At 41.7% G+C, this 25385-nt stretch overlaps 1 protein-coding gene across 1 annotated transcript in view; it reads left to right on the forward strand.

The window, feature by feature from the left end:
- The window catches only part of LOC311227713 (protein tyrosine phosphatase type IVA 3), a 41745-nt gene that overhangs the window by 12873 nt on the left and 3487 nt on the right, over window positions 1–25385 (forward strand). Inside the window, exons 3-4 of the mRNA XM_084313477.1 lie at window positions 7395–7487; window positions 10646–10776. Coding sequence (XP_084169603.1) covers window positions 7395–7487; window positions 10646–10776 — 224 coding nt within the window. The remainder of the gene's footprint in view (window positions 1–7394; window positions 7488–10645; window positions 10777–25385) is intronic.

The following is a 25385-nucleotide window of genomic DNA, read 5'->3' on the forward strand; positions in this document are numbered from 1 at the left end:
AGATCAGTCACAAATCGCTTCCTGTTGAATGGATGATCTAACTGTTCAACAGCAATATATAAGAATCCATTTCAGAAGCAGAACGCACGCAATAAGTTCTCGGTTTTTAAAGTCGTATTTGGGGGCATTTGACCAATGGTAGGCTTTTTTTTTCATGCCTAAAAGAAAAGCAAAAATAAGAAAACATTGCTGAATCCCAGGTAAGCACAAAATAAGAAAAATGCTAGTAAAGAACAAAATAAGAGGAAATCTGTTCTTATATCGCTTCGTGAATGAGGCCCATTGTTCCTCTGAAAAACGTCAAATGGAGTTACCGTACATGGTTCTTTGTCTGAGGTACTCAATTGATGACAAATAAGTATTCAACAAAATATTAACAGAAAAATGGGAATCAGAGTTTAACATAGAAACTTCAGATGATGACTTGTGGAATAATCAAACATCCATCAATTCACGGATATGGAGGGAATTCTCTTGGGAAAAATCTTTTAATTTTAATTTTTTTTAATCACGCCCAAAGTCCAGAGTAAATCTATCATGCTGGAGAGTATTGGATGCAGATCACTCGCATAGATTTGGGAAATGCCAATGATCAATGTTTTGGAAAACGATAGACAAAATACTGAAATAGAATAGAAATACTGCCTTTTCGCTGTCCAGTTCAGCACCATGGACAGCGACTGCAGTGAGCCACAGCACCGCTGTGAACAGAGAGAGGGAAAGAGGGAGAGAGAGAGAGAGTGGGAGGGAGAGAGAGAGCTCTTTGAACACACTGGAGGTGGGGATCAAGCAGGCTACCTGTTCAGCATTATGACTAGAGAGAGCGGCTTAAACAGATTTTCCAAAAAAAACAATAACAGAAACCCTAGTACATACATAAACACAAACATACATACAGCCAGGTCCATACATATTTGGACAATTTACATCATTTTAGCTCTGTACACCACCACAATGGATTTTAAATGAAACGATCAAGATGTGCTTTGAAAGTGCAGACTTTAATTCAGCTTTAATTTGAGGGTATTTACAAATCAGAGAAAACAGGTTCCTGCATTAGGTGTGGCCAAATCAACGGTACATTCTTAAAAAGAAAGAAAGCATAGTTGAGCTCACAACACCAAAATATCTGAAAGACTACAGAAAACAACTGTGGTGGATGACAGAATAATGAAGAAAAAACCCTTCACAACAGTTGGGCCAGATCAAGAACACTCTCCGGGAGGTAGTTGTATCTGTGTCAAAGTCGACGATCAAGAGAAGACTTCACCAGAGTGAATACAGAAGGTTCACCACAAGATGTAAACCATTGGTGAGACTTAAAACCAGGAAGACCAGATTAGAGTTAGCAAAAAAAAAAAAAAAACATCTAAAAAAAGCCTGTACAGTTCTGGAACAACATCCTATGGACATGACATGAGACAAAGATCAACTTACCAGAATGATGGGAAGAGAAGAGTATGGAGAATGAAAGGAGCTGTTCATGATCCAAAGCATACCACCTCATCAGTGAAGCATGGTGGTGGTAGTGTTATGGCATTGGGCATGTATGGCTGCCAATGGAACTGGTTCCCTTGTATTTATTGATGATGTGACTGCTGACAAAAGCTGCAGGATGAATTCTGAAGTGTTTCAGGCAATATTATCTGCTCATATTCAGCCAAATGCTTCAGAACTCATTGGACAATGCGTTTTCTTTAAGGCAAAGAAGTGTAATGTTATGCAATGGCCAAGTCAATCACCTGACCTTAATCAAATTGAGCATGCATTAATTTGCTGAAGTCAAAACTGGAAGGGAAAAGGACCGGCTCCTATAGAAGCCTGACAGAGCATCTCTAGGGACAGTACCACCCACCCAAAACACTTCAGGCTGTCGTCGACTGGAAAGGATTTGCAACCAAGTATTTAAAGTGACCATTTTATTTATGGAGGGTTAGTGGTCCCTTAAAAATGGGGGAGCACATGTAGAGAAACTGTTCTAATTCCTGTTCACCTGGTTTGGATGTAAATACCCTCAAATGAAAGCTGTCCAAATATTTATGGAGCTAACTGTACATGCATACATATTGTACATATGCAAAAATACACACACACACACACACACACACACACACACACACACACACACACACACACACACAGAGTCCATAACTCCAAGCTGTTTGATATATTCTAGCCCCAGTTTGTTGACATAATCATCCCCAGCCTCTGTTGTCATGGCGACCAGTCACATGTAGGACTGTGTGTGTATTTCTGTGTTTGTGTGTGGCTGGCTCTATGTGTGAAAGACGGAGCAAAGGAGTCAAGTGTCTCTCTGTCTCTGTGTGCGTGTTTGTGAGAGTGAGAGTGAGCACAAGTTGAGTGTGTCTGTGTCTGGTTGAACAATGGCTGTTCTCTTCAAACGTCAGAACTGTGTGGCTTCACAAGAACAGAACGACCTAGAATACAGAACATAACAAAACAACCTAGAATATAGAACAAAACAACCTAGAATATAGAACAGAACATAACAACCTAGAATACAGAACATAACAAAACAACCTAGAATACAGAACAGAACCAAACAACCTAGAATACAGAACAGAACGACCTAGAATATAGAACGGAACAAAACAACCTAGAATACAGAACAGAACCAAACAACCTACAATACAAAACAAAACAACCTAGATTACAGAAGGGAACAACCTAGAATAGAGAACAGAACAAAACAACCTAGAATACAGAACAGAACAAAACAACATAGCATATAGAAAGGAACAAAATAACCTAGATTATAGAACGGAACAACCTAGAATATATAACAAAACAACCTAGAATACAGAATAGAACAACATAGAATATACAGTAGAAAGGAACAAAATAACCTAGATTATAGAACAGAACAACCTAGAACAGGGGTAGGCAACCCTAGGCACGCGTGCCTGCATAGGCACGTGGGGGCATTTGCATAGGCACAGGGGGCAGCATTAAAAAACAAAAAAAACAAAAACAAAATGAAAATTATAATTTTTTTTTTTTTTTTTTTTTTTGCTTTGAAATATTATAGTGAAATATTTTGCACTGTTGTCGCATTTATCTTATTGAAATCCTCCCACAGGTTCTTTTTACTACCACATATTTAATTGAGACCCTTTATTTGTTTATTATTTCAATTTAGCTGGAAATACATTGCTACATCATTCAGTAACATTTGCAGAGCCTTATAACAAAAACATTATTATGGTCACCATTGTGACCAGTGGGATTAATCAACAAATTTTATTATTTATTTTTCTATTTCATTGAACATTGCACATGTTAAAAGCCATTTTTTTTACTCAAAATGTGAGTATTACCAAGTCAACTTGTGTTCTTAAAACAATGACAATAAACATAGTTTTATTAGGTTGAAATAATGTGTTTGTGTACTTATTTTTCTGTTAACTTATTATGGATTGAAAACTGAAAACATTAATGCACAGTAACTGAACAAAATATTTTTAAGTTCTGGTAACTTATTATTATATTCTTTTTTACAGTGTAGTCTTGCAATCAATCAAAACTTATTTACACGATATACCTCACATTCACCCTCCATTCACATCCTGGTGTTCTCCATTAGGCCTGTAGGTGGAGCTATGACAGCACACGTACAGTACACACACCGATGGTGTGTGATGTGTCCAAAAATGAATGGGCAAATGTGAGTGAAATGGTCGCACTGTATGCAGCTGTTTGTCTGCATTGCATTCCCCCCCCCCCCCCAACTCAGATTTAGGGTTGATACAACCATCATAATAATATTGTTAATAATAACAATAACAATAATGATGTAATAATGTAAAAATTATCATTAAAAATACCTGATTATGAGAAGAAAAAAAATTACGATGCATGGAATATTGTTGAGGCACACTAGTTACAACTATATTTCAAACAGGCACTCCATGTCAAAAAGGTTGCTGACCCCTGACCTAGAATATAGAACAACACAACCTAGAATATAGGATGGGACAGAACAAAACAACCTAGAATATAGGATGGGACAGAACAAAACAACCTACAGTAGGATACAGAACAGAACAAAGCAACCTAGAATATAGAACCGAACAAAACAGCCTAGAATATGGAACGAAACAACCTAGAATATAGAATGGAACAGAACAACATAGAATAGACAAACTCCCTAGAATAGCACAGAATAGGGATGTCCGATATTATCGGCCTACCAATATTATCGGCCGATATCGGCATTAAAATGTGATATCGGAAAATATCGGTATCGGTTTAAAAAATAAAATAAAAAATAAAATAAAATTACATTTCTATAACCTTTATTTACCCAGGCAAGCAAGTAAGAACAAATTCAGATTTTATTTATTGTCAAAAGTATGCATAATGTTGTGTTAATTCCACAACAAGAGATATGTAATGTTAATTACCTGAAATTATTCTGTTTTTTGGGGGGGGAAACGCTGCATATATCGGTATCGGTTGATATCGGTTGATATCGGTATCGGAAATTAAGAGTTTGACAATATCGGTATATCGGTATCGGTAAAAAAGCCAATATCGAGCATCCCTAGAACAGAACAAAACAACCTAGAATACAGAACAGATCAAAACAACCTAGAATATAGAACAGAACAAAACAACCTAGAATATAGAACAGAACAAAACAACCTAGAATATAGAACAGAACAAAACAACCTAAAATACAGAACAGAACCAGAACAACACAACCTAGAATACAGAACAGAATAGAGCACAATAGGATAGAACAGAACTAAATAGAACAGGACAATATAATATAACACAATAGAATAGGACAGGAGAAAGTTTCAGGATGTGGAAGTGAGATTGGCTTTTGTGGTTTTATTTCCGGTTGCTAAACTGGGTGGTAAAGATAGTAGAGACTTCTCAAACTTAATAAATAATACATGTATCTATAAACATAAAGATACTAGACTTAATAACATAATAAATAATGCATCTATAAACAAAGATACTAGAGACATCTCAAACTTAATACATACGGTAATACATCTATAAACATAAAGATACTAGAGAATTCTCAAACGTAATACATAATACATCTATAAACATAAAGTTACTAGAGACTTCTCAAACTTAATAAATAACACATATACAGTATAAAGTATAGAACTGCTTTACTAGCTCTGTCTTCTTGTATCAGGCCATCATTCAAAGCATCCTCACCTTCTCCATAACAGTTTGGTACAGCAGTCTGGACACTCACTCCAAAAACAAACTCCAAAGAATAATCAATAAATCCTCCAAAATAATCCGCACCCCCCTCCCATCTCTCGAATCACTCCACCGCCAAAGCACAATAAGAAGAGCTAGAAAAATTATCTCTGACCCCACTCACCCAGCACACCACATCTTCCAGCTGCTGCTGCCCTCCGGGAGGCGCTACAGATCCCTGACCACCAAAACATCCCGCTTTAAAAACAGCTCTTCCCCACTGCCATACGGACACTGAACTCCCTGTAGCACCCCCCCCCCCTCTCGCAACCCCCCCTACCTCTGTTGCTAGCTATGGACATAAACTCTGAACTTTGATATTGTGGTCTTGTAATTATGTATTTATGTATTTAACTGCATGTAGTATGTACGTATTGTAAGTGATGTTATATGTTCTATGTTGGAACAATGCTGTAACAACATGCTGCACTGAAATCAAATTCCACCAGCCTGGCTGGGTGGTCATTAAAGATAATTGATTGATTGATCAGAGTTGAAGGTAAATGAATGTGGGCCACAGGTCTAATAGAGTTTTCACCACATCAAGGAGACAGGATCATATCACCTATATTTTAGCCTCTACACTGGTTGCCTGTTTGTGATTTTACTGATTACATGCATGGCACCATTAATTGAGACATATTTAAGCATTACATCAGGCGCAGGAGTGGTTTGTGAACAATAAACCATGCCTAGGGGGTGGTCGTTAGACCCCCCTAGGCATGGTTTATTGTTCACAAATCACGACTGCAAGTGGTGTAATGCTTTTATACAACTGCCACATTCATCCAACCTTATTGCTATACAATAAACACACATTAATCGAAGATTTATTGAAAAAAACATCCGCCAGAAAAAGTAGTTCACTTCTCACAACAACAAAAAAGACAATTTGCCTCCATGTGGAAGCAGCTCGGAAGTGCATCCAACCAACTAACACATCCAACTGTGTGTTATTGGAATGATTGAGAGAAGTTGCCTCATGTGGAAGCAGCTCGGAAGTGCATCCAACCAACTAACACATCCAACTGTGTGTGATAGGAATGATTGAGAGAAGTTGCCTCATGTGGAAGTAGCTCGGAAGTGCATCCAACGGATCCAACAAACTAACACATCCAACTGTGTGTTATTGGAATGATTGATTGCACATTTTATTACCAGATGCAGAATGGGTACAATACAGTACGGCTCAATACACACAATTGTTAAGGGTATGCAGACCTACTTTCTATAGAACTTCATTCTTAGATGCTTCTATAGAAAGTAGGTAAAACAAATTAAAACGTTTTTTTTGCCCTATAGGGAAAAAAAAGTTTTCTTCGCCTTATTATTTTATTTATTTTTTTAAACCTACGTTAGAGGGCCTAAACTTAACCAGTTGGAAACCAGGCGTACAGTAATAAAATTAGCAATCAACCAATCAATCAATCAATTCAATAGACCATGCTCACTTAAAACAGCGCAGCACTCAGCTGCTTCTCTCTCAGTCTCTCCCCCGCTGTTGCAGACAGGAGTGTGTGTATGTGTGTGTGTATGTGTGTGTGTTTGTGTGGGGGTGGGTGGGTACGCCAGCGTCGGACAGTGTGTGAGAGTGAGCGCTGCAGTCAGGGGGAAGGAAGACATTTAAAATAAAATTGCAAATAATCAATCAATCAATCCGCGATTTTTCTTTTGTTCTAAAATGACTCATGACCCATCAATTACATCATCCAACATTGTTTAAAGGACTAAGACATTCACCGTGACAGAATCGCTTTATATTTAGTCGTTATGACGCTATCAACATATCCATTTGTTAAAGATTATTGTCCGCCATCTTGTTTTCTCAGAAGAATCCGCACGGCGGAGACGCGGAGTGATGTGATTCGGTTGTGGGCGGGTCCTGGGACTAGGAGCGTGGAATGGTCCCTATACATACGTGTAAATGGACTGTTTCAGCCAATCAGAATCGAGAAATTTGCATGCCGTTGTATAATAACCCATCATGAACTGCTCAACCTGAAGCCCCTCTGACAGCACCCCTTAGAACTGGGCTGGTAATATAAGGTGACCAGGTCTTAGAACTGGGCTGGTAATAAGTGTTGAAAAGACCACAGTATGAAGTCACCTGTGATCATTTTGTGTGTGTGTGTGTGTGTGTGCAGGACCTGAAGAAGTACGGTGTGACGACGGTGGTCAGGGTATGTGAGGTGACCTACGACAAAACACCGTTGGAGACTGACGGCATCACCGTCGTGGTGAGACACACGCAGACAGACAGAGACATACAAACACAGACCGACACACAGACACACATACACAGGGACTCTCTCTCACACACACACACACACAGTCACATACAAACACAGACACACAGAGACACACACACAGTTCAGGCAGTGAGCAGTCTGCCTACAGAAAAACAGACGTGGTTGTGATTACCCACGTCACCCCTCATCACCATGGTAACGAACAGTATGCTTACACCAGGGTTCGAAATTAACGGGGGCTTGGGGCAAAATGCCCTCGAAAATTGACCAAATGCCCTTGATAATCAGTTAAGCGGGGCAAAAAAAGCCCCCGACAGTTTACTAATTATATATATAATTATATATATGCTCTACAGTGCGTATTTGCCCCTAATAATATGTGTGTGTGCACACCGGAAAAATCATTTACTTGCAGTGCGAGACAGACGAGTGATTGTGAAGATTACAAAACAGCTCCGCTGTTAATAGTTCAGATTGAAACTGGACTGAAATTCAGTTTTTGGGTGGAATGTTTGTTCCAAGGAGGAGGGAGGCGGGGCCCGCTGCGTGTTACAGGGAGATGCTTCCAGGCACTTGAGAGGTGCGAACACAGAGAGAGCGCTCTGCTCTCATCAAGCATTACACTGCTATCTTAACGTTAGCAAGCTAAGAATCTGCATAGCGCGACCCGTGTAACGTTAAGTAACTTGTGTTCGGCGGGGAAAGACCGTTCCATTTGTAACACAACTACAAAGAATAACATCCAAATCCGATCCCGATGCGCATTTCCTTCATTCCACAGCGCTGAGCGCGCAACGTATTTCATTGATCGATCTGGCCAGAGCCTATACTCAGAAACGTTGCGTGTGTGGGGTTTTTCATCAATTTGAAACAAGCCTCTTGACTGTTGGAATTAGGGATGTTAAAAATAAAATATCTAATAATATTATTCAATATTAGACATTCATTGATCCAGAGGCAACCGGTTATTCGTCTGCTATTTGTAGATGTATCAAGAAAACAACACAACTTGCCCTCAGGGACAATAATATTTAATCTATTTAGATAGAGTATGTATGTATTATTTACAGATAATTGAAGGTACGTACCTCAAAACATGAAACCAAGCCATGATGTCACACATCGTGTGTGTGTGTGTTACTTGAACAATTGTCACTGTGCTCCTAAATTTCTGTGTGCTCCTAAATTTGTATTTAGATTTTATTTATTAACATTTTATTTAGGAGCACATGTGCTCCTTGGGAAAAAGGTTAGCGTAGAGCCCTATATATGGAGACATTAACATTACGTTATCAAACATAGGGATGAAGACTGTAAAAAAAAGTGTCAACAATGTTTTATAATCTTTATGTTAATTTTCATTATAAAAATATTGTGCCCCCGAAATACAAAAAAAGCCCCCGAAAAGCAATTAAGGGGGGCAAAAAAAGCCCTTGAAAAAAAATGTTAATTTCTAACCCTGGCTTACACACTGTCTTTATCTATCTATCTCTATCTCTCTCTCTATATTATTTACATATACATATGTAAATCAATATCTTTCTTTTGAATAAAACAGGCTGAGGAATCAGGATTGTTAAAGCTAAATAGCTATTCCATGTCAAAAAAAGAGTAGCCTATAGCAAACACACACAGGCTTATAGCAGACCTGATGATTTTAGAATATTTCAGCTAATGACGTTAAATAGGTATTATCATCAACTATCCAGGTCGGTTTTTTTTAATAGGGTAACGTTTGGAGGACTCGGGCCTTCCACTTCCTCACTGCTGGAGCTGGAGCTGAACCCTGGCTCTGTTTTAACTGGTCCAGAGGACAGCTCCACTATGAGTGGCTCCGGGGTTAGTCTAACTGGTCCAGAGGACAGCTCCACTATGAGTGGCTCCGGGGTTAGTCTAACTGGTCCAGAGGACTGCTCCACTATGAGTGGCTCCGGGGTTAGTCTAACTGGTCCAGAGGACTGCTTCACTATGAGTGGCTCCGGGGTTAGTTGAACTGGTCCAGAGGACAGCTCCACTATGAGTGGCTCCGGGGTTAGTCTAACTGGTCCAGAGGACAGCTCCACTATGAGTGGCTCCGGGGTTAGTCTAACTGGTCCAGAGGACTGCTCCACTATGAGTGGCTCCGGGGTTAGTCTAACTGGTCCAGAGGACTGCTTCACTATGAGTGGCTCCGGGGTTAGTCTAACTGGTCCAGAGGACAGCTCCACTATGAGTGGCTCCGGGGTTAGTCTAACTGGTCCAGAGGACAGCTCCACTATGAGTGGCTCCGGGGTTAGTCTAACTGGTCCAGAGGACAGCTCCACTATGAGTGGCTCCGGGGTTAGTCTAACTGGTCCAGAGGACAGCTCCACTATGAGTGGCTCCGGGGTTAGTCTAACTGGTCCAGAGGACAGCTCCGGGGTTAGTCTAACTGGTCCAGAGGACTGCTTCACTATGAGTGGCTCCGGGGTTAGTCTAACTGGTCCAGAGGACTGCTTCACTATGAGTGGCTCCGGGGTTAGTCTAACTGGTCCAGAGGACAGCTCCACTATGAGTGGCTCCGGGGTTAGTCTAACTGGTCCAGAGGACAGCTCCACTATGAGTGGCTCCGGGGTTAGTCTAACTGGTCCAGAGGACAGCTCCACTATGAGTGGCTCCGGGGTTAGTCTAACTGGTCCAGAGGACAGCTCCACTATGAGTGGCTCCGGGGTTAGTCTAACTGGTCCAGAGGACAGCTCCGGGGTTAGTCTAACTGGTCCAGAGGACTGCTTCACTATGAGTGGCTCAGGGGTTAGTCTAACTGGTCCAGAGGACTGCTTCACTATGAGTGGCTCCGGGGTTAGTCTAACTGGTCCAGAGGACTGCTTCACTATGAGTGGCTCCGGGGTTAGTCTAACTGGTCCAGAGGACAGCTCCACTATGAGTGGCTCCGGGGTTAGTCTAACTGGTCCAGAGGACAGCTCCACTATGATTGGCTCCAGTCTCTACGGTACATCACACAGTATAAGCGCATTAGACTACCGTATAAAGGCTACTTCAACTAACTGTTGCCATGACAACTAAACAACAATGACAACAGAACACTAGAATTATTGAGATACTCGACTGTTGTCTGCTTTTGGCATAATACACTTATCATCAAAACCCTCTCTTCTCCCCCTGCTCAGGATTGGGCGTTTGATGACGGAGCCCCGCCCCCTACCAAGGTGGTTGACGATTGGCTGAGGCTGCTGAGGAAGCGCTTCCTAGAAGAGCCAGGCTGCTGTGTGGCTGTGCACTGTGTGGCTGGCCTGGGACGGTTAGTATGCACTTCTTAGTGTGGACTACCTAGACCTAGTACTCTTGTCAACTATGTGCCCCTAAGAACATTATGATCATCTACTGCTGGTTTATTGAAGGTTCCCAGCAACAGCCAAAAGAAAATTGGGGATGCAGCCGTTGCTAATTATGCACCAAAGCTATGGAACAATTTACCTATGGACATTAGGGACACTAAATATTTTCAAAAGTAAGTTAAAAACGTACCTCTTCACCTTAGCCTTTTAATACATTCTGCCACTTAGATTCATTACATCCACACTGTGATTATTGTACTGTAAATTAGAGGGAAAAGCCTGGCTGTGCGGTGTGGCTTACGAAGATTATTATGAATGAGTGATTATTCCCTGACCTTGGATCAGTCGGTTTTCCTTTTAACCATGAATGAAGCAAACCTTCCATTCCGAACGCTGAGGATCAGGGTAGTTATCTGCCTTCAGGTTAATCTGGGATGCTTCTAATTCCCATGTTTGAAATTGTCCTCACGACTTCTCTGGTCGGAAATATCACAGACTACAAGCTGGGAAGCAAGGGGGTCACAAACAGCCAACCCTCACTGCCAGATGAGCTGAATGAGTTCTACGCCCGCTTCGAGGTCCCCAACACCAACCAACAGAGAGGGATTCTGACCACGGAGCGCACGCAGGACCCACCACTCACTGTGACAACGGCAGAGGTACGTACGGTTCTGAGGAGAACAAACCCACGGAAGGCAGCCGGCCGAGACAACATCTCCGGCCGTGCCCTCAGGGTCTGTTCATCAGAGCTGGCTGACGTACTTGCTGACATATACAACTTGTCACTAGCACAAGCTGTTGTGCCCACCTGCTTCATGACCACCACCATGAGTCCCCTGCTGTACATCCTCTTCACACACGACTGTGTGGCCTCCCAGAGCAACACCAGTATCATCAAGTTTGCAGATGATACTACAGTCATTGGACTGATCACTGGGGGAGCTGAGGCGGTGTACAGAAGAGAGGTGGCGGAACTGGTGGCCTGGTGTCAGGACAATAATCTCTCCTTGAACGCAGACAAGACCAAGGAGATGATTATTGACCCACGGAGGAGGAGTGTACAGTACACACCTCTGTACATAGGTGAGACAGAGGTGGACAGGGTGAAAACCTACAAATTCCTCGGGAACCCACATCAGCGAGGACCTCACCTGGGCTCACGACACCCAACAGATCATTAATAAATCCCAGCAGCGACTGTACTTCCTAAGAAAGCTGAGGAATTTGGCATGCCAACTAAAATTCTCAGCAACTTCTATAGAAGTATATGGTTGAGAGTGTCCTTACCAGCTCAATCACAGTCTGGTACAGAAACTGCACTGCCAAGGATCCTCAACACGGCCTGATGGCATTCCTCACAGAAACCAAGAGTGGAGCTAAGCTAAACACAGCCGGAGGAATGTCAAGTGTAAGCTAGCTCGTTAGTGTGCCAGGTTGCAAAGCATTGTTACACTGCTGAGGTTAGCCAGGGTTAGCTAAAATTAGCTATACGGTTAGCTATGGTTAGCAAGGGTTAGCAAAGGTTATCTATAGGATTAGCTGAGGTAAACTGAAGTTAGCTAGGGTTAGCTGTGGTTAGCTAGAGTTAGCTGAATAATAAATCCTAGGGTGTCATGAAATAAGGTACAGCCAACATTTTAACAACTATTTATTCTTTGGCAAACATTTTACAATGCTGAGGTATGCTGGCTGCACATGTCTTGCTTGGCCCATTGGACTGCTCCTTGCGCACATGGGTGCATGCGGAATGCATTTGACTTAATGCACCTATCACTGACCAGGACCACGCCCTCACCTGCAGCATATGTGACCGGGCCCAGCATTATGAGGCACAAGTCTCTATTTTTCAATATGAAAATATATGAAGAATATATGCTTATTTGAATCTAGTTAAACCTCAAGTCTCGGAGCAGAGAAAAACAGAGAAAATCCATTTTAAAGTAGTGTGGACTGTGGAGGAAGATCACCAGTCTCTCCAGTAGTGTGGAGGAATTGATTGATTGATTGAAAACTTTATTAACAGATTGCAGAATGGGTACAGTACAACTCAATACACACACTTGTTAAGGGGATGCAGATTACATCAGGGTCCCCCATTTTCAATTCATAATGACATTTATGACATACACAACATACAGATATATATCATGACATTTATGACATACATGACATACATATATACAGTACTGTTACATTTGTGACATACAAGATATGCAAATATACAGTACTGTTAAACAGATCCTAACAGAAAATATATACATACGAGGGGGAGGAAACTGTACATTAGGAGGGGGTGGGTTCGGACATTTACGGGGGCCAGTTTCGAATTGCAGCCACCCATACGTGCTCTTTGAGAGTGGTTTTGAAGGTGGGTAGGGATTCAGAATTTTTTTACCGCTGTGGGTAGGGCGTTCCACATTGATGTGGCATAATTGCGAAACGTGTTTAGTCCCTTGTTTGAACCGAATCTGGGTTGCACATGATTTGTGGAACTCCCTCTGGTGTTGTGGTCGTGGAATTCACTGACCTTTGGGAAGTACCTCGACACAGGGTTAGAAATAAAAAAAAAAATGTCATGGCTTTTTTTGCCCCCCTTAATTGATTTTCGGGGGCTTTTTTTGTATTTCGGGGGCACAGAATTTTTATGATAAATTAACAAAGATTATAAAACATTGTTTTTTACAGTCTTCGTCCCTATGTTTGATAACGTAATGTTAATGTCTCCATATATAGGGCTCTACGCTAACCTTTTTCCCAAGGAGCACATGTGCTCCTAAATAAAATGTTAATAAATAAAATAAAATTTAGGAGCACACAAAGAAATTTAGGAGCACAGTGAAAATTGTTCAAGTAACACAGAATTTATTAACAAACTATTTATCACATGCATATTATACTGTGCGTGTGCACACTATGAATTGAAAATGGGGGACCCTGATGTAAACAAGACGAAAGTCTTTCTCTGGTCTGCATCCCCTTAACAATTGTGTGTATTGAGCCGTACTGTATTGTACCCATTCTGCTATCTGTTAATTAAGTTTTCATTCATTCATTCATTCAAGGGCTAAACATCTGTGCAAATAGCACATACCACCAAAATCACAAATTGGCCCATGCCTACTAGACGCAAAGGATATCTGTTGTCAAGCTGCTTTTGTATGTTGTAGTGTTGTTATGATACCAACATTTTGACTTTGATACAGATAGGAATTAAGGCAATGGAATATATTATTACTAGATGACAGAACATTGAAAATTCTTTATACAATTATTTAATTCATTATAATTGAAACGCTATTGAATAATGGTTAATTAATAGTTAATACAATTATTCTGTTGCTACAACTGAGCTATAATTTATACTATAGCTACTGTCCATCAATGTCTTCCTTTTTAATTAAATAGGTTCAGGAGAGAGATGTAGAGAGGGAGAGAGAGCGAGACACACACACACTAGAGCCATATTAAATCCATTTTATTATTTTCCAAATTCCATAATTTCTTTTCCCAAATTCCGTTTTTTCCATTTTAATATTTCAGAATTCTGTATTTAGCCTTTTACGCCAATTTTACCATCAGAAATAGTGTCTAGTAAGTGGGAATGAATAAATTTTCACAATTTAATAAGATATAACAGTCCATTTAATGTTTTTAAGTGCTGCAACTCAGAAATACAGTTCAATTTCTTTTGTATTTTATTTTTTTATTATTTTTTAAACAAACATATAAACAAACATGACAACACACGATAAGATATACAACAAGCATTAATTAACAGTGCATATCCAATGAAATCACCATTTAGTTAAATGTCTTATACAGGATATACCCCTAATACCTGTTATCTAGTACCCTACACACATGCTCTAGCTCGTACCCCCCCCTCCCGGACCCCCCACCGGATAATCCATCCATTATAACTTGTTCCTACCAGACACTACCTTTATATGCTAGCTTTTATTCTCTCCACCACGTCTAACCACATTGTCATTTTGGATTCATTGAGACCCAAAATTCTTGCTGTAGATATTTCTTGATAAATCACATCGAGATATGTAAGAATCCAGACCTTCCGGCAAATTTTTTCCGGTTGAAACCATTGTGATGCCATCAGCTTTTTAGCCACTGTGATACCAGATAAAACCAATCTCTTTAGCTGTGGATGTACTGCACACTCAAAGACATCATTCAGCAGTAATACAGAGGGGTGTACAGGTATATTCAGAGTTAAGAGATTTGATAATTGTTGGGTCACTTCTTTCCAGAATATCTTAACTGGTGGGCAGTCCCAGTACATGTGCATAAATGTTCCCTCGTCCCCATTTGTACATAAGGAGCATTTGGGGTCTTGTTTAAGACCCATTTTGTTCAGTCTTATAGGAGTTAAGTATGTCCTGTAATATAGTTAAGATTGATTTGTTGATGGTCCGGGTTCCTTGATGCAAGTCGAACATTTGCCCAGGCTTCTTGCCAGTCAAAATCTATCTCCAGGTCTGGTATATCCCTCCTCCAGACTGAGTCTAGATGGAGGGTACCCATGGAAATGATACCCAATGCACTATCAGATCACTGTTATTTACTCCTAAAAGGAACATTTGGTATACTATCATCCCGAGCCCCAAGATGGCGATTTAAATCGATGCTGCTTAATAACAAGGAATTCATTACACAACTCAAAGAAGCTCTTACAGTATTCCTACGGGAGAATGCAAACTTGGTGCAAGACCCCAGAATAATATGGATGTCGGTAAAGGGAATGATCAAGGATTTCACTGATAGCTTTTCCTCCAAAATGCGCAAGAATCAATGCACAAAACTGTCTGAACTGGAAACGCTTTACTCAACGTTATTTAATTCTCTAAAATACAACAACTCAACTCGACTAGAAAATCAAGTTAACGTACTTAAAATAGAGATCAATGCCATATACAGACAACAATCGGAAATACAAATACGCAGCACAAGACAACAGCAGTACTCCCAAGGTTCTAAACCTAGTCACCTATTAGCCATGCGATTAAGAATTAATGCAAAGTTTGCAGATATAACTACCATTAGAGCACAACAAGTACTTGAAACAGACCCTGAAAAAATAAACGATACATTCAAAGAATTCTACTCCGACTTATATAAATCAGAAACGACCTTCGATCAAAACAAAATGGACACATATCTTAATCAAATTATTCTCCCTAAACTTTCAGAGGATGACGCTAAACAGTTAGAAACACCGATCACACTAGAGGAACTCAAGAAGGCCATATCCGAAATTCAAAGTGGTAAGGCTCCTGGAAGAGACTGTATCCCACCAGAAATGTACCTTTCTTGTTGGGACATAATTGGACTCTTATTACTAAATATGATCTTATACTCAGTCAAGGAGGGGAACTTCCATAAAAACGACAATATTGCACTCATAACAGTCCTTCTCAAAAAAGACAAAGACCCCACCGAGTGCGGTAGTTACAGACCCTTAAGCCTCCTCGGAACCGATATCAAACTGTACTCTAAGGTATTAGCCATCAGATTAAAAAAGCATATGACGTCTTTAGTTCATCCGGACCAAACTGGCTTCATAAGAGGCCGCCTGATCACTGATAACATAAGACGAATACTGCACGTACTAGATGCCGACAAGGACGACACCATACCTAAGGCGATGCTGTCCCTGGATGCTATGAAAGCCTTTGACAGGCTGGAATGGTCGTATCTATGGGCAGTATTAGAAAGGATGGGGTTAGGAAAAGGATTCATTGATATGATTAAAGTACTATACAAAGACCCATCGGCCATGATTACAACAGGTACAATCATCTCCAAAATCTTTCCGGTATCACGCTCAGCCAGACAGGGTTGCCCTCTTAGTCCCGGACTATTCGATCTATCATTAGAGCCTTTAGCACAATATATAAGACAATCCCAATCCATAGAACCAATCGTAATCAAGGGCACACAACATAAAATTAGTTTATATGCGGACGACGTAATATTGTTCATGCAAAACCCCAACACCACATTGCCTCATCTGCTCAAGTTGATTGAGAACTTTGGTGATTTATCGGGATTTAAGATAAATTGGCCGAAGTCGGCTTTCCTTCCACTTAACACCCCTGCAAAAAAAGATATAACCCTCCCAGGAGAGATACCTATGGTAAAACATTTTAGATGCTTGGGAGTGGAAATATTCCCCACCATAAGACAAAACGGTGAAGCACAATTACACAAAAATCCAAAACAAAATCAAAGACGACCTTGATAGGTGGGCAAAACTTAAAAACTCAGTACAGGCACGGATATCAATAGTTAAGATGGATGTACTACCTAGAATCAACTTCTTCAGTTCAATGCTACCGTTACCCCCTCCAGAGGGTTACTGGAAAAGATTACACTCCTCCACATACAAATTTATTTGGAATAACAAACCACCACGTATAAAAAGATCCACCGCACAGAGAAATAAAGCAGACGGTGGCATGGCATTTCCAGATTTTTTCCACTATTTTAAGGCGTACACATTAAGACCATTGACAACATGGTTTGACCCCCAAGCATTAGTATCCTGGAGAAAATTTGAAGAAAACATAGTAGCCCCACATAGACTGAAGGACATAGCATACACTAAACTACCAATCAAGCACTGTGAACGGAAATTTGGCCCCATAATTACCCATGCGATCCGGATATGGCGTGAAACACAAAAAAAATATCCTAACCCACAAAAATGGCACAATCATACTCCCTTATTCAATAACAATGCACTCTTAATTGAAAAACGACCTATACGATTCCCTATATGGGAAGAGCAAGGCATACACTCATTAGGGGATGTTTTTAACAAACAGGGTTTTTGTAGTTATGGAGAAATATGCAAAAAAAATTTAATCTCACCATGTCCACATGGCTTTTTTACATACAGTTACGGCTATGTTTGAAGTCTCACGGTGTTCCATTAGACATACCAATTGAACACCACAGATACCACAAATTCTTCTATGAAAGAGAGACATCGAGAGGTTTTGTTTCAGATTTTTATCATCAATTACTAACGTCCTCGTATGAAACCCTCCAACTAGACTCTGTCTGGAGGAGGGATATACCAGACCTGGAAAGTGACTTTGATTGGCAAGGAGCCTGGGCAAATGTCCGACTTACATCAAGGAACCCGGACCATCAACAAATCAATCTTAACTATATTCACAGGACATACTTGACTCCTATAAGACTGAACAGAATGGGTCTTAAACAAGACTCCAAATGCTCCCAATGTACAAACGGGGACGAAGGGACATTTATGCACATGTATTGGGACTGCCCACCAGTTAAGACATTCTGGAAAGATGTGACCCAACAATTATCAAAACTCGTATCTTGGAATATACCTGTACACCCCTCTGTATTACTATTGAATGATGTTTTTGAGTTTGCAGTAAATCCACAGCTAAAGAGATTGGTTTTATCGGGTATCACAGTAGCTAAAAAGCTGATCGCATCACGCTGGTTTCAACCGGAAAAAATGTGCCGGAAAGTTTGGTTTCTTACATATCTCGATGTGATTTATCAAGAAATATCTACAGCAAGAATTCTGGGTCTCAATGAATCCAAAATGTCAATGTGGTTAGAAGTGGTGGAGAGAATAAAAGCTAGCTTATAATGGTAGTGTCTGGTTAGGAGCGAGGGATAATGGAGGTACTATCCAAAGAGGGGTCCGGGAGGGGGGGGTTCGAGCTGGAGCATATGTGTGTAGGTTTTTAGATAACAGGTATTAGGGGTATATCCTGTATAAGACATTGGTATAAATGGTAATTTCGTTGGATATACACTGTATATTAATGCTTGTGTATCTTATCGTGTGTTGTCATGTTTGTTTATATGTGTGTTAAATAAAATAAAAAATAAAAAAATTCCCTAGATGGGAAAAGCAAGGCATACACTCATTAGGAGATGTTTTCAACAAACAGGGTTTTTGTAGTTATGATGAAATACGCAAAAAAATGTATCTCACCAAGTCCACATATTATTTTTACGCACAGTTATTGGCATGTTTGAAGGCTCACGGTGTTCCATTAAGGATACCAATTGTACACCACAGATACCACAAATTCTTCTATGAAAGAGAGACATAGAGAGGTTTTGTTTCAGATTTTTATCATCAATTACTAACATCCTCATATGAAACCCTCCATCTAGACTCAGTCTGGAGGAGGGATATACCAGACCTGGAGATAGATTTTGACTGGCAAGAAATACAGTTCAATTTTACACTATTTTTCAAATAATATTGTGACAAAATAAAAATACACATTTCAAGTGATCACAATGTCAGTAGCCTAGCTATATATATTCTATTGTGATGGAATATAGTAATGCATAATTTATGCACCTTTTAGTTTATTTCATTTATAAAGGACAGTGTAGGCCTACTGACAATAATTTGCAAATACTGTAGATGGGTGCACCAGATTTAGCAAGAAGCTATAATTTCCATCTATAGTCCTATGTACTGTAACGTTACATAGCTATTTAAATCACAGTCGTGTCAGTGATTAGCCTCGCCCTCTAGCTGTATCTATTGTGATCACCAGAGATCATCGTTAGAGAGTTGGTGTGTTTTGGGAAGCACGGTCCTTGTTCCATCCTGACATGGTTTTTGAAGTGATATTCGCACGTGTTTTTGCGGGTCCAGTTCACGGGGCATGTTGACAGAATTTGCAAAACACCTTATCGACTGAAGCATAAAAGTCATTAGGATACTGCTCTGCTCTGAATTTAGGGCTTAGTGCGGAATTTCTTCCGACGTTAACGACGCACCGAAGCAGCCAGACGCTTGGACATTTCTCCGTGTTGTGTGTAACACGCAGCGGTCCCCGCCTCCCTCCCTCCTTGCAACAAACGTTCCACCCAAAAACGGAATTTCAGTCCAGCGGAGCTGTTTGTAATCTTCACTCGTCTCGCACACTGCAAGTAAATTATTTTTACGGTTCGCACACACATATTTATTAGGGGCAAATAAAACGAGGGAAATGCTCGTACTGTAGATCATATATATATATATATATAATATTTTTTGCCCCAAGCCCCCGTTAATTTCGAACCCTGCCTCGACATGTACATGGGTACCTAGTGGTGTAGTGTATCTTGTAGACCAGGCCCATTGCAAGGTGCTTTACTCTGTCGTCTACTCTAAGCCATCCTAGGTTGTCGAAATGGGCAGGGGTGAGGTTGGTTTTAGGAGTAAGGTCAAGCAGTAGTCTGACCAGTTTGTTTCGAGATGTTTGTAATTTGGTTTTTAGGGCCTTTGAGGTGCTTTGGTACCATGAGGTGCAAGCATAATCGTAGTACCCTTGAATGAGTGCTCCTGCTTCAGGGTATTCTTATTTACCAGAGAGGCGATCCGGTACAAGCATCTTGTTTGTTGGTTGACTTTTTTGATTACATTGGATGCCATTTTGTCACAGGAAAGATTTGCCTCTAGGATGAACCCCAGGTATGTAATTTCATCTTTCCTTGTGACAATATTGTCACCCACTGTACCAGAGAAGCCGTTTGTCTTGCTGAGTTTGTTATTTGATCGGACTCTGTTTTACCCAGGTGTAATGATAGTTTGTTATAGGAAGATCACCAGTCTCTCCAGTAGTGTGGAAGAAGATCACCAGTCTCTCCAGTAGTGTGGAGGAAGATCACCAGTCTCTCCAGTAGTGTGGAAGAATTGATTGATTGATTGAAAAGTTTATTAACAGATTGCAGAATGGGTACAGTACAGTACAGCTCAATACATACAATTGTTAAGGGGATGCAGACCAGAGAAAGACTTTCGTCTTGTTTACATCAGGGTCCCCCATTTTCAATTCATCATAACATAATGACATACATGACATACAGATAGACAGTACCGCTACATCTATACATTTATGACATATCAGATTTGCAAATACAGTACTGTTTGTGATACAAAAGTGTCCAGAAAAGGAGTGTATATACATTTGGCGTAGAAACTGTACATTGGAGGAGGTTGGTTGGGTGGGGTGTGGTTGGGTGGGTTGGGTGATCACCAGTCTCTCCAGTAGTGTGGAGGAAGATCACCAGTCTCTCCAGTAGTGTGGAGGAAGATCACCAGTCTCTCCAGTAGTGTGGAGGAAGATCATCAGTCTCTCCAGTAGTGTGGAGGAAGATCACCAGTCTCTCCATGAGGTTCCAAGGTGCTGAGACACTGGTGGCATCCGGTTTCATCCTCTGCTGCCATCACAGCGGTATCCCTCCAGCGTGCCGCGCTAAGAGCCGGCATCTGTGGGATTCCTGTTGGCGGCATGCCAGCGTCGGCACCTAAACGGAAAGAGACATTTCGTTTAGTGCCTCACTCTCGTGTTATCATCGTGGAAAGGAAGCATCCAGGTAAAGTATCCAATGATGCCGATGTGAGAGAAATATTAGACTGCTCTCCTTCCCAAATCGTGACGTCAAGGGTTCCTCACCCGGACTGAGGGTTCAGAGAGATGAGCGCGGGCTGGACTATCCCCCCTACGTGACACTTGCTTGGGATCACCTCACAAGAGAGAAACCGGTTGCCGGAGATACGGCTGCTACAGCACGCAAATGCCGCATTCCTATATTTCCCAATATCGGATCCGATCCACATGTCTGGGAAGATTTCAATGTCCTGGACAAATGAGACCAATTCGAGTTAAATATCTGTGTTTATTGAGGTTATTGCAGTAACATTATACCCGGTTCTTAATACTTATTGTCAATCAAAAAAGTCACAGTTGCCATTTGTAATAATTAATGTTACATTACCTCCACTCTGTCTACACTGCAGCAGCTCTCTCCAAAGCCAGGTTGTCTCCAGTGTTTGGGTCCATGTAGCACAAGCTAGCCACAAGTTCAGCGTGTCCGTCCATATCAATGGTCAACGTTACACGAAGTAAGCAACATGTTGTTGGCACAATTTGGAAATGCAAACCACTGTTTTTATCTTTTAGATAACGCCATGGTAGCTGGCGCTCCAGTAGCACACCACATAGTGCGCTGAGTCGCGAAGCGGTCGTCCCGGGTTCGTTTCCCAGTCCCGGCGACCATTTGCAGCATGTCTTCCCTACCTCTCCTCCTGTTCTCCCTCTATCGGTCCTGCATGGCCAGAAAAAGCTGAAAATGCTATAAATAAAAGTTTAAAAAAAGATAATGCCATGGTAGCTGTTTTGTGGTAACGTTACTTTAATCCATAGAATCCTTGTTTGTTTTCCGAGCTCACACATACAGTACATACACATCTCACGAATCCAGCTGCATTGCAAGGTAAACGCACACACTCACAGGATTTCAGAGCAAGATTTTGTTTGAGCTAGATTTCTGTTTCATTGGCAAAAACAAGCACTTTAAGTAGACATACGTTAGGCTACTTGATAACCAAATAAAATCAAGAGAACTATTTTCACAGGACATTATGTCCGGAGAGATTTAAATGTTTGATTTAAACAGATTTTCCGGGTAAAAAAATTGGTACATTTACATTTGGTCATTTAGCCGACGCTTTTTATCCAAAGCGACTTATAAGTTCTGTACAACAAGTCAGCAGGAAGGGTACAACTCTTTCAGCTGAGTAACAATGTTCATCAACCAGTGTTGAAACTTGGGTGCTACAATGTTGAGTGCATAGTAGTAAAGACATCATTTAGTATAGTAGGTAGTAGTATAGGCACGGATGATTATTTAGTGGAAAGGTGCATTATAGTAACATGAAGGTTTGTTTCTTTGGGTTTTTTTCTCTTCATTTCAGATAATGATTGAAGAAGTGTGTTTTTAGTCAACAGTAAAAGATTGGTCAGGTTTCTGCTGTCCTAACTGTGGTGGGAAGTTCGTTCCACCATTGTGGTGCAAGGACCAAGAATAGGCGGGTTCTCTTTGATGACCCTTCCGGAGCTCGGATAGGAGTGGGTCTGAGGCGGCCAGAAGATATAGAGTGGAGGGGTCTTGAGGGTGTGTAGTTAAGAGACCTCTGACTCTGAACAAATGTTCTGAACGAGTTGAAGTGGCTTGGTGGCAGTGGTCGGTAGACCAGCTAGCACTGCATTGCAGTAGTTGAGGATTTGGCCGGCAGGTGAAGCAACTCTGTTTTGCTTAGGTTCAGTTTGAGATGGTTGGTCGTCATCCAGGCGGAGATGTCAGACAGGCAGGCAGAAATCCGCTCAGAGACTTGGATATCTGAGGGAGGAGAGGAAGAGTTGAGTTGAGTGTCATAGGCATAGCAGTTATACAAGAAGGCATGAGACGTGATAATATTACCCAGAGATTTGGTGTAGAGAGAGAAGAGGAGGGGTCCTGGGGGACACCCGTCTTAAGGGACGGGGGGGTGGGGGGTGACAGGGTCCCTCTCCATGATACTTGATAGGAACGGTCGCAGAGGTAGGATTACAGCCATGCCAGCGCAGAGCCTACAACTCCCATTCCTGCGAGGGATGCAAGGAGGATCTGATGGTTGACTGTGTCGAAGGCTGCCGACAGGTCCAGGAGAATCAGGACAGAGGAGAGGCTCTGTGACTGCTATGAGGGCCGTCTCCGTCCTGAAGCCTGACTGAGGTCATTCTGTAATAGATGATCAGTGAGTTGGTTGGATACAGCAAGTTCAAGTGATTTTAGAAAGGAAGGAGAAGGAAACCGGATAACGGAAACCCACTTTACTTTACTAGTACTGTGGTTAAGGGTTAAGAGATCCTCTTACCTTTGATGACTAAACCTCTCATCTATATGAAGCCTTACTTACGTTGCAGGAACTTGTGACAGCTTTGATGATAACATAGTCAATCACTTTTGACTACACACTCCAGAATCATTTGTTGAACTAAACCTTCTGTGACCCAGCATCGGGTTCCAGTCCAGACCATGAAAGACGCTGTACCAGATTTGATCCTGGTCTTGTGTAGGTTAGCTTGTGTAGTCAGTCAGTCAGCTAGCCTTGTTGGAATCTAGTTCACCACTAGATCACCAGAATATAAGTCCAGAACACTTAAGGAGCCTGGTGTGTGTGTTTTCTTTTAAGTGTAGTGGTTGTGTGTATTAGGCCTAAATGGAGAGGTGGTTGTATTCAGTGTATGTGTATAGACATGCATGTTTCATATGTGTGTGTTTGTCTGTGTCTAGAGGTGTGTTTGTGTTTTCATGTGTCATGGTGCAGTTTATTCAGTTGTGTGTGTGTGTTTATGTTCATGTACAGTATACTGTGGCTGCGTGTGTTTTGAAGCATGGCAGCATTTTTGTGTTTTGGATTGTGTGTGTGTATGTGGCTCTATGTGCATTGAGGGGGGGTTATGTGTGTGCGTGCATGTGACTATGTGCATTGAGGGGGGGTTATGTGTGTGCGTGCATGTGACTATGTGCATTGAGGGGGGGTTATGTGTGCGTGCATGTGTATATGTGACTGTGCATTGAGGGGGGGTTATGTGTGTGCGTGCATGTGTACAGTATATGTGACTGTGCATTGAGGGGGGATATGTGCGTGCATGTGTATATGTGACTATGTGCATTGAGGGGGGGTTATGTGTGTGCGTGCATGTGACTATGTGCATTGAGGGGGGGATATGTGTGTGCGTGCATGTGACTATGTGCATTGAGGGGGGGGTTATGTGCGTGTGTGCATGTGACTGTGCATTGAGGGGGGGATATTTGAGTGCATGCATGTGTATATGTGACTATGTGCATGAGGGGGGGTTATGTGCGTGCGTGTGGCTCTTGTGTGTTGAGGTGGGGTTATGTGTGTGTGTGCATGTGGCTCTGTGTGTTGAGGCGGGGTTGTGTGTGTGTGTGCGTGGCTCTGTGTGTTGAGGCGGGGTTATGTGTGTGTGTGTGCGTGTGGCTCTGTGTGTGTTGAGGCGGGGTTATGTGTGTGTGCGTGACGTAGAGAGGGGGCTTGCTGACGCACGGTGGCCGTCTCCCCTGAGAGTCTTCACAGCTGCTGAAAGACTGCCAATGTTTTCACACACACACACACACACACACGCACACACGCACACACACACACACACACACACAGAGAGAGGCAGGACCAGATGGGAACGGTCTCTTCGTTTTTACAGCTCAACTCACTGCTAATCTAACTATGAGGGGCGGTGTGTGTGTGTGAAGCGTAGCTAGCAAGTGATTTGTTTTGAGGCGTTCTCAGAATAAGTGGGGACTGATCTTTCCGAGAAGTCCTGAAGTTTCCCCTCTCTTTCCCTCTCTCTTCTCTCCTTCCTCTCTCTCGCTCTCTTCTTTTTTCTTTCCCTTGGTTTCTCTCTCTCTCTCTGTCTCTTTCTTTCTATCTTTGTCGCTCTTTCTCTCTAAGAACCCAAATCGCAGGCTTTACAGCCCAATGCTTGGCTGGTCTTCTAGTCATGACCCTATTAGGCAACAACCATCACCTAAACGCTGAGTGTGTGACAGAGAGAGGGAGAGGGAGAGAAATAGAGAGAGGGAGAGAAAGAGAGGGAGAGGGAGTGAAAGAGAGAGGGAGAGAAAGAGAGAGAGATATCACATGCCTAACTATGGACTCTGATGGCTGCTATTGTTCTGCTTGAGTGAGTGTATGTGAACCTTGAACACACTC

The sequence above is a fragment of the Notolepis coatsorum genome (assembly GCF_963971535.1).
Source record: "Notolepis coatsorum genome assembly, chromosome: 4".
Classification (NCBI taxonomy): domain Eukaryota; kingdom Metazoa; phylum Chordata; class Actinopteri; order Aulopiformes; family Paralepididae; genus Notolepis; species Notolepis coatsorum.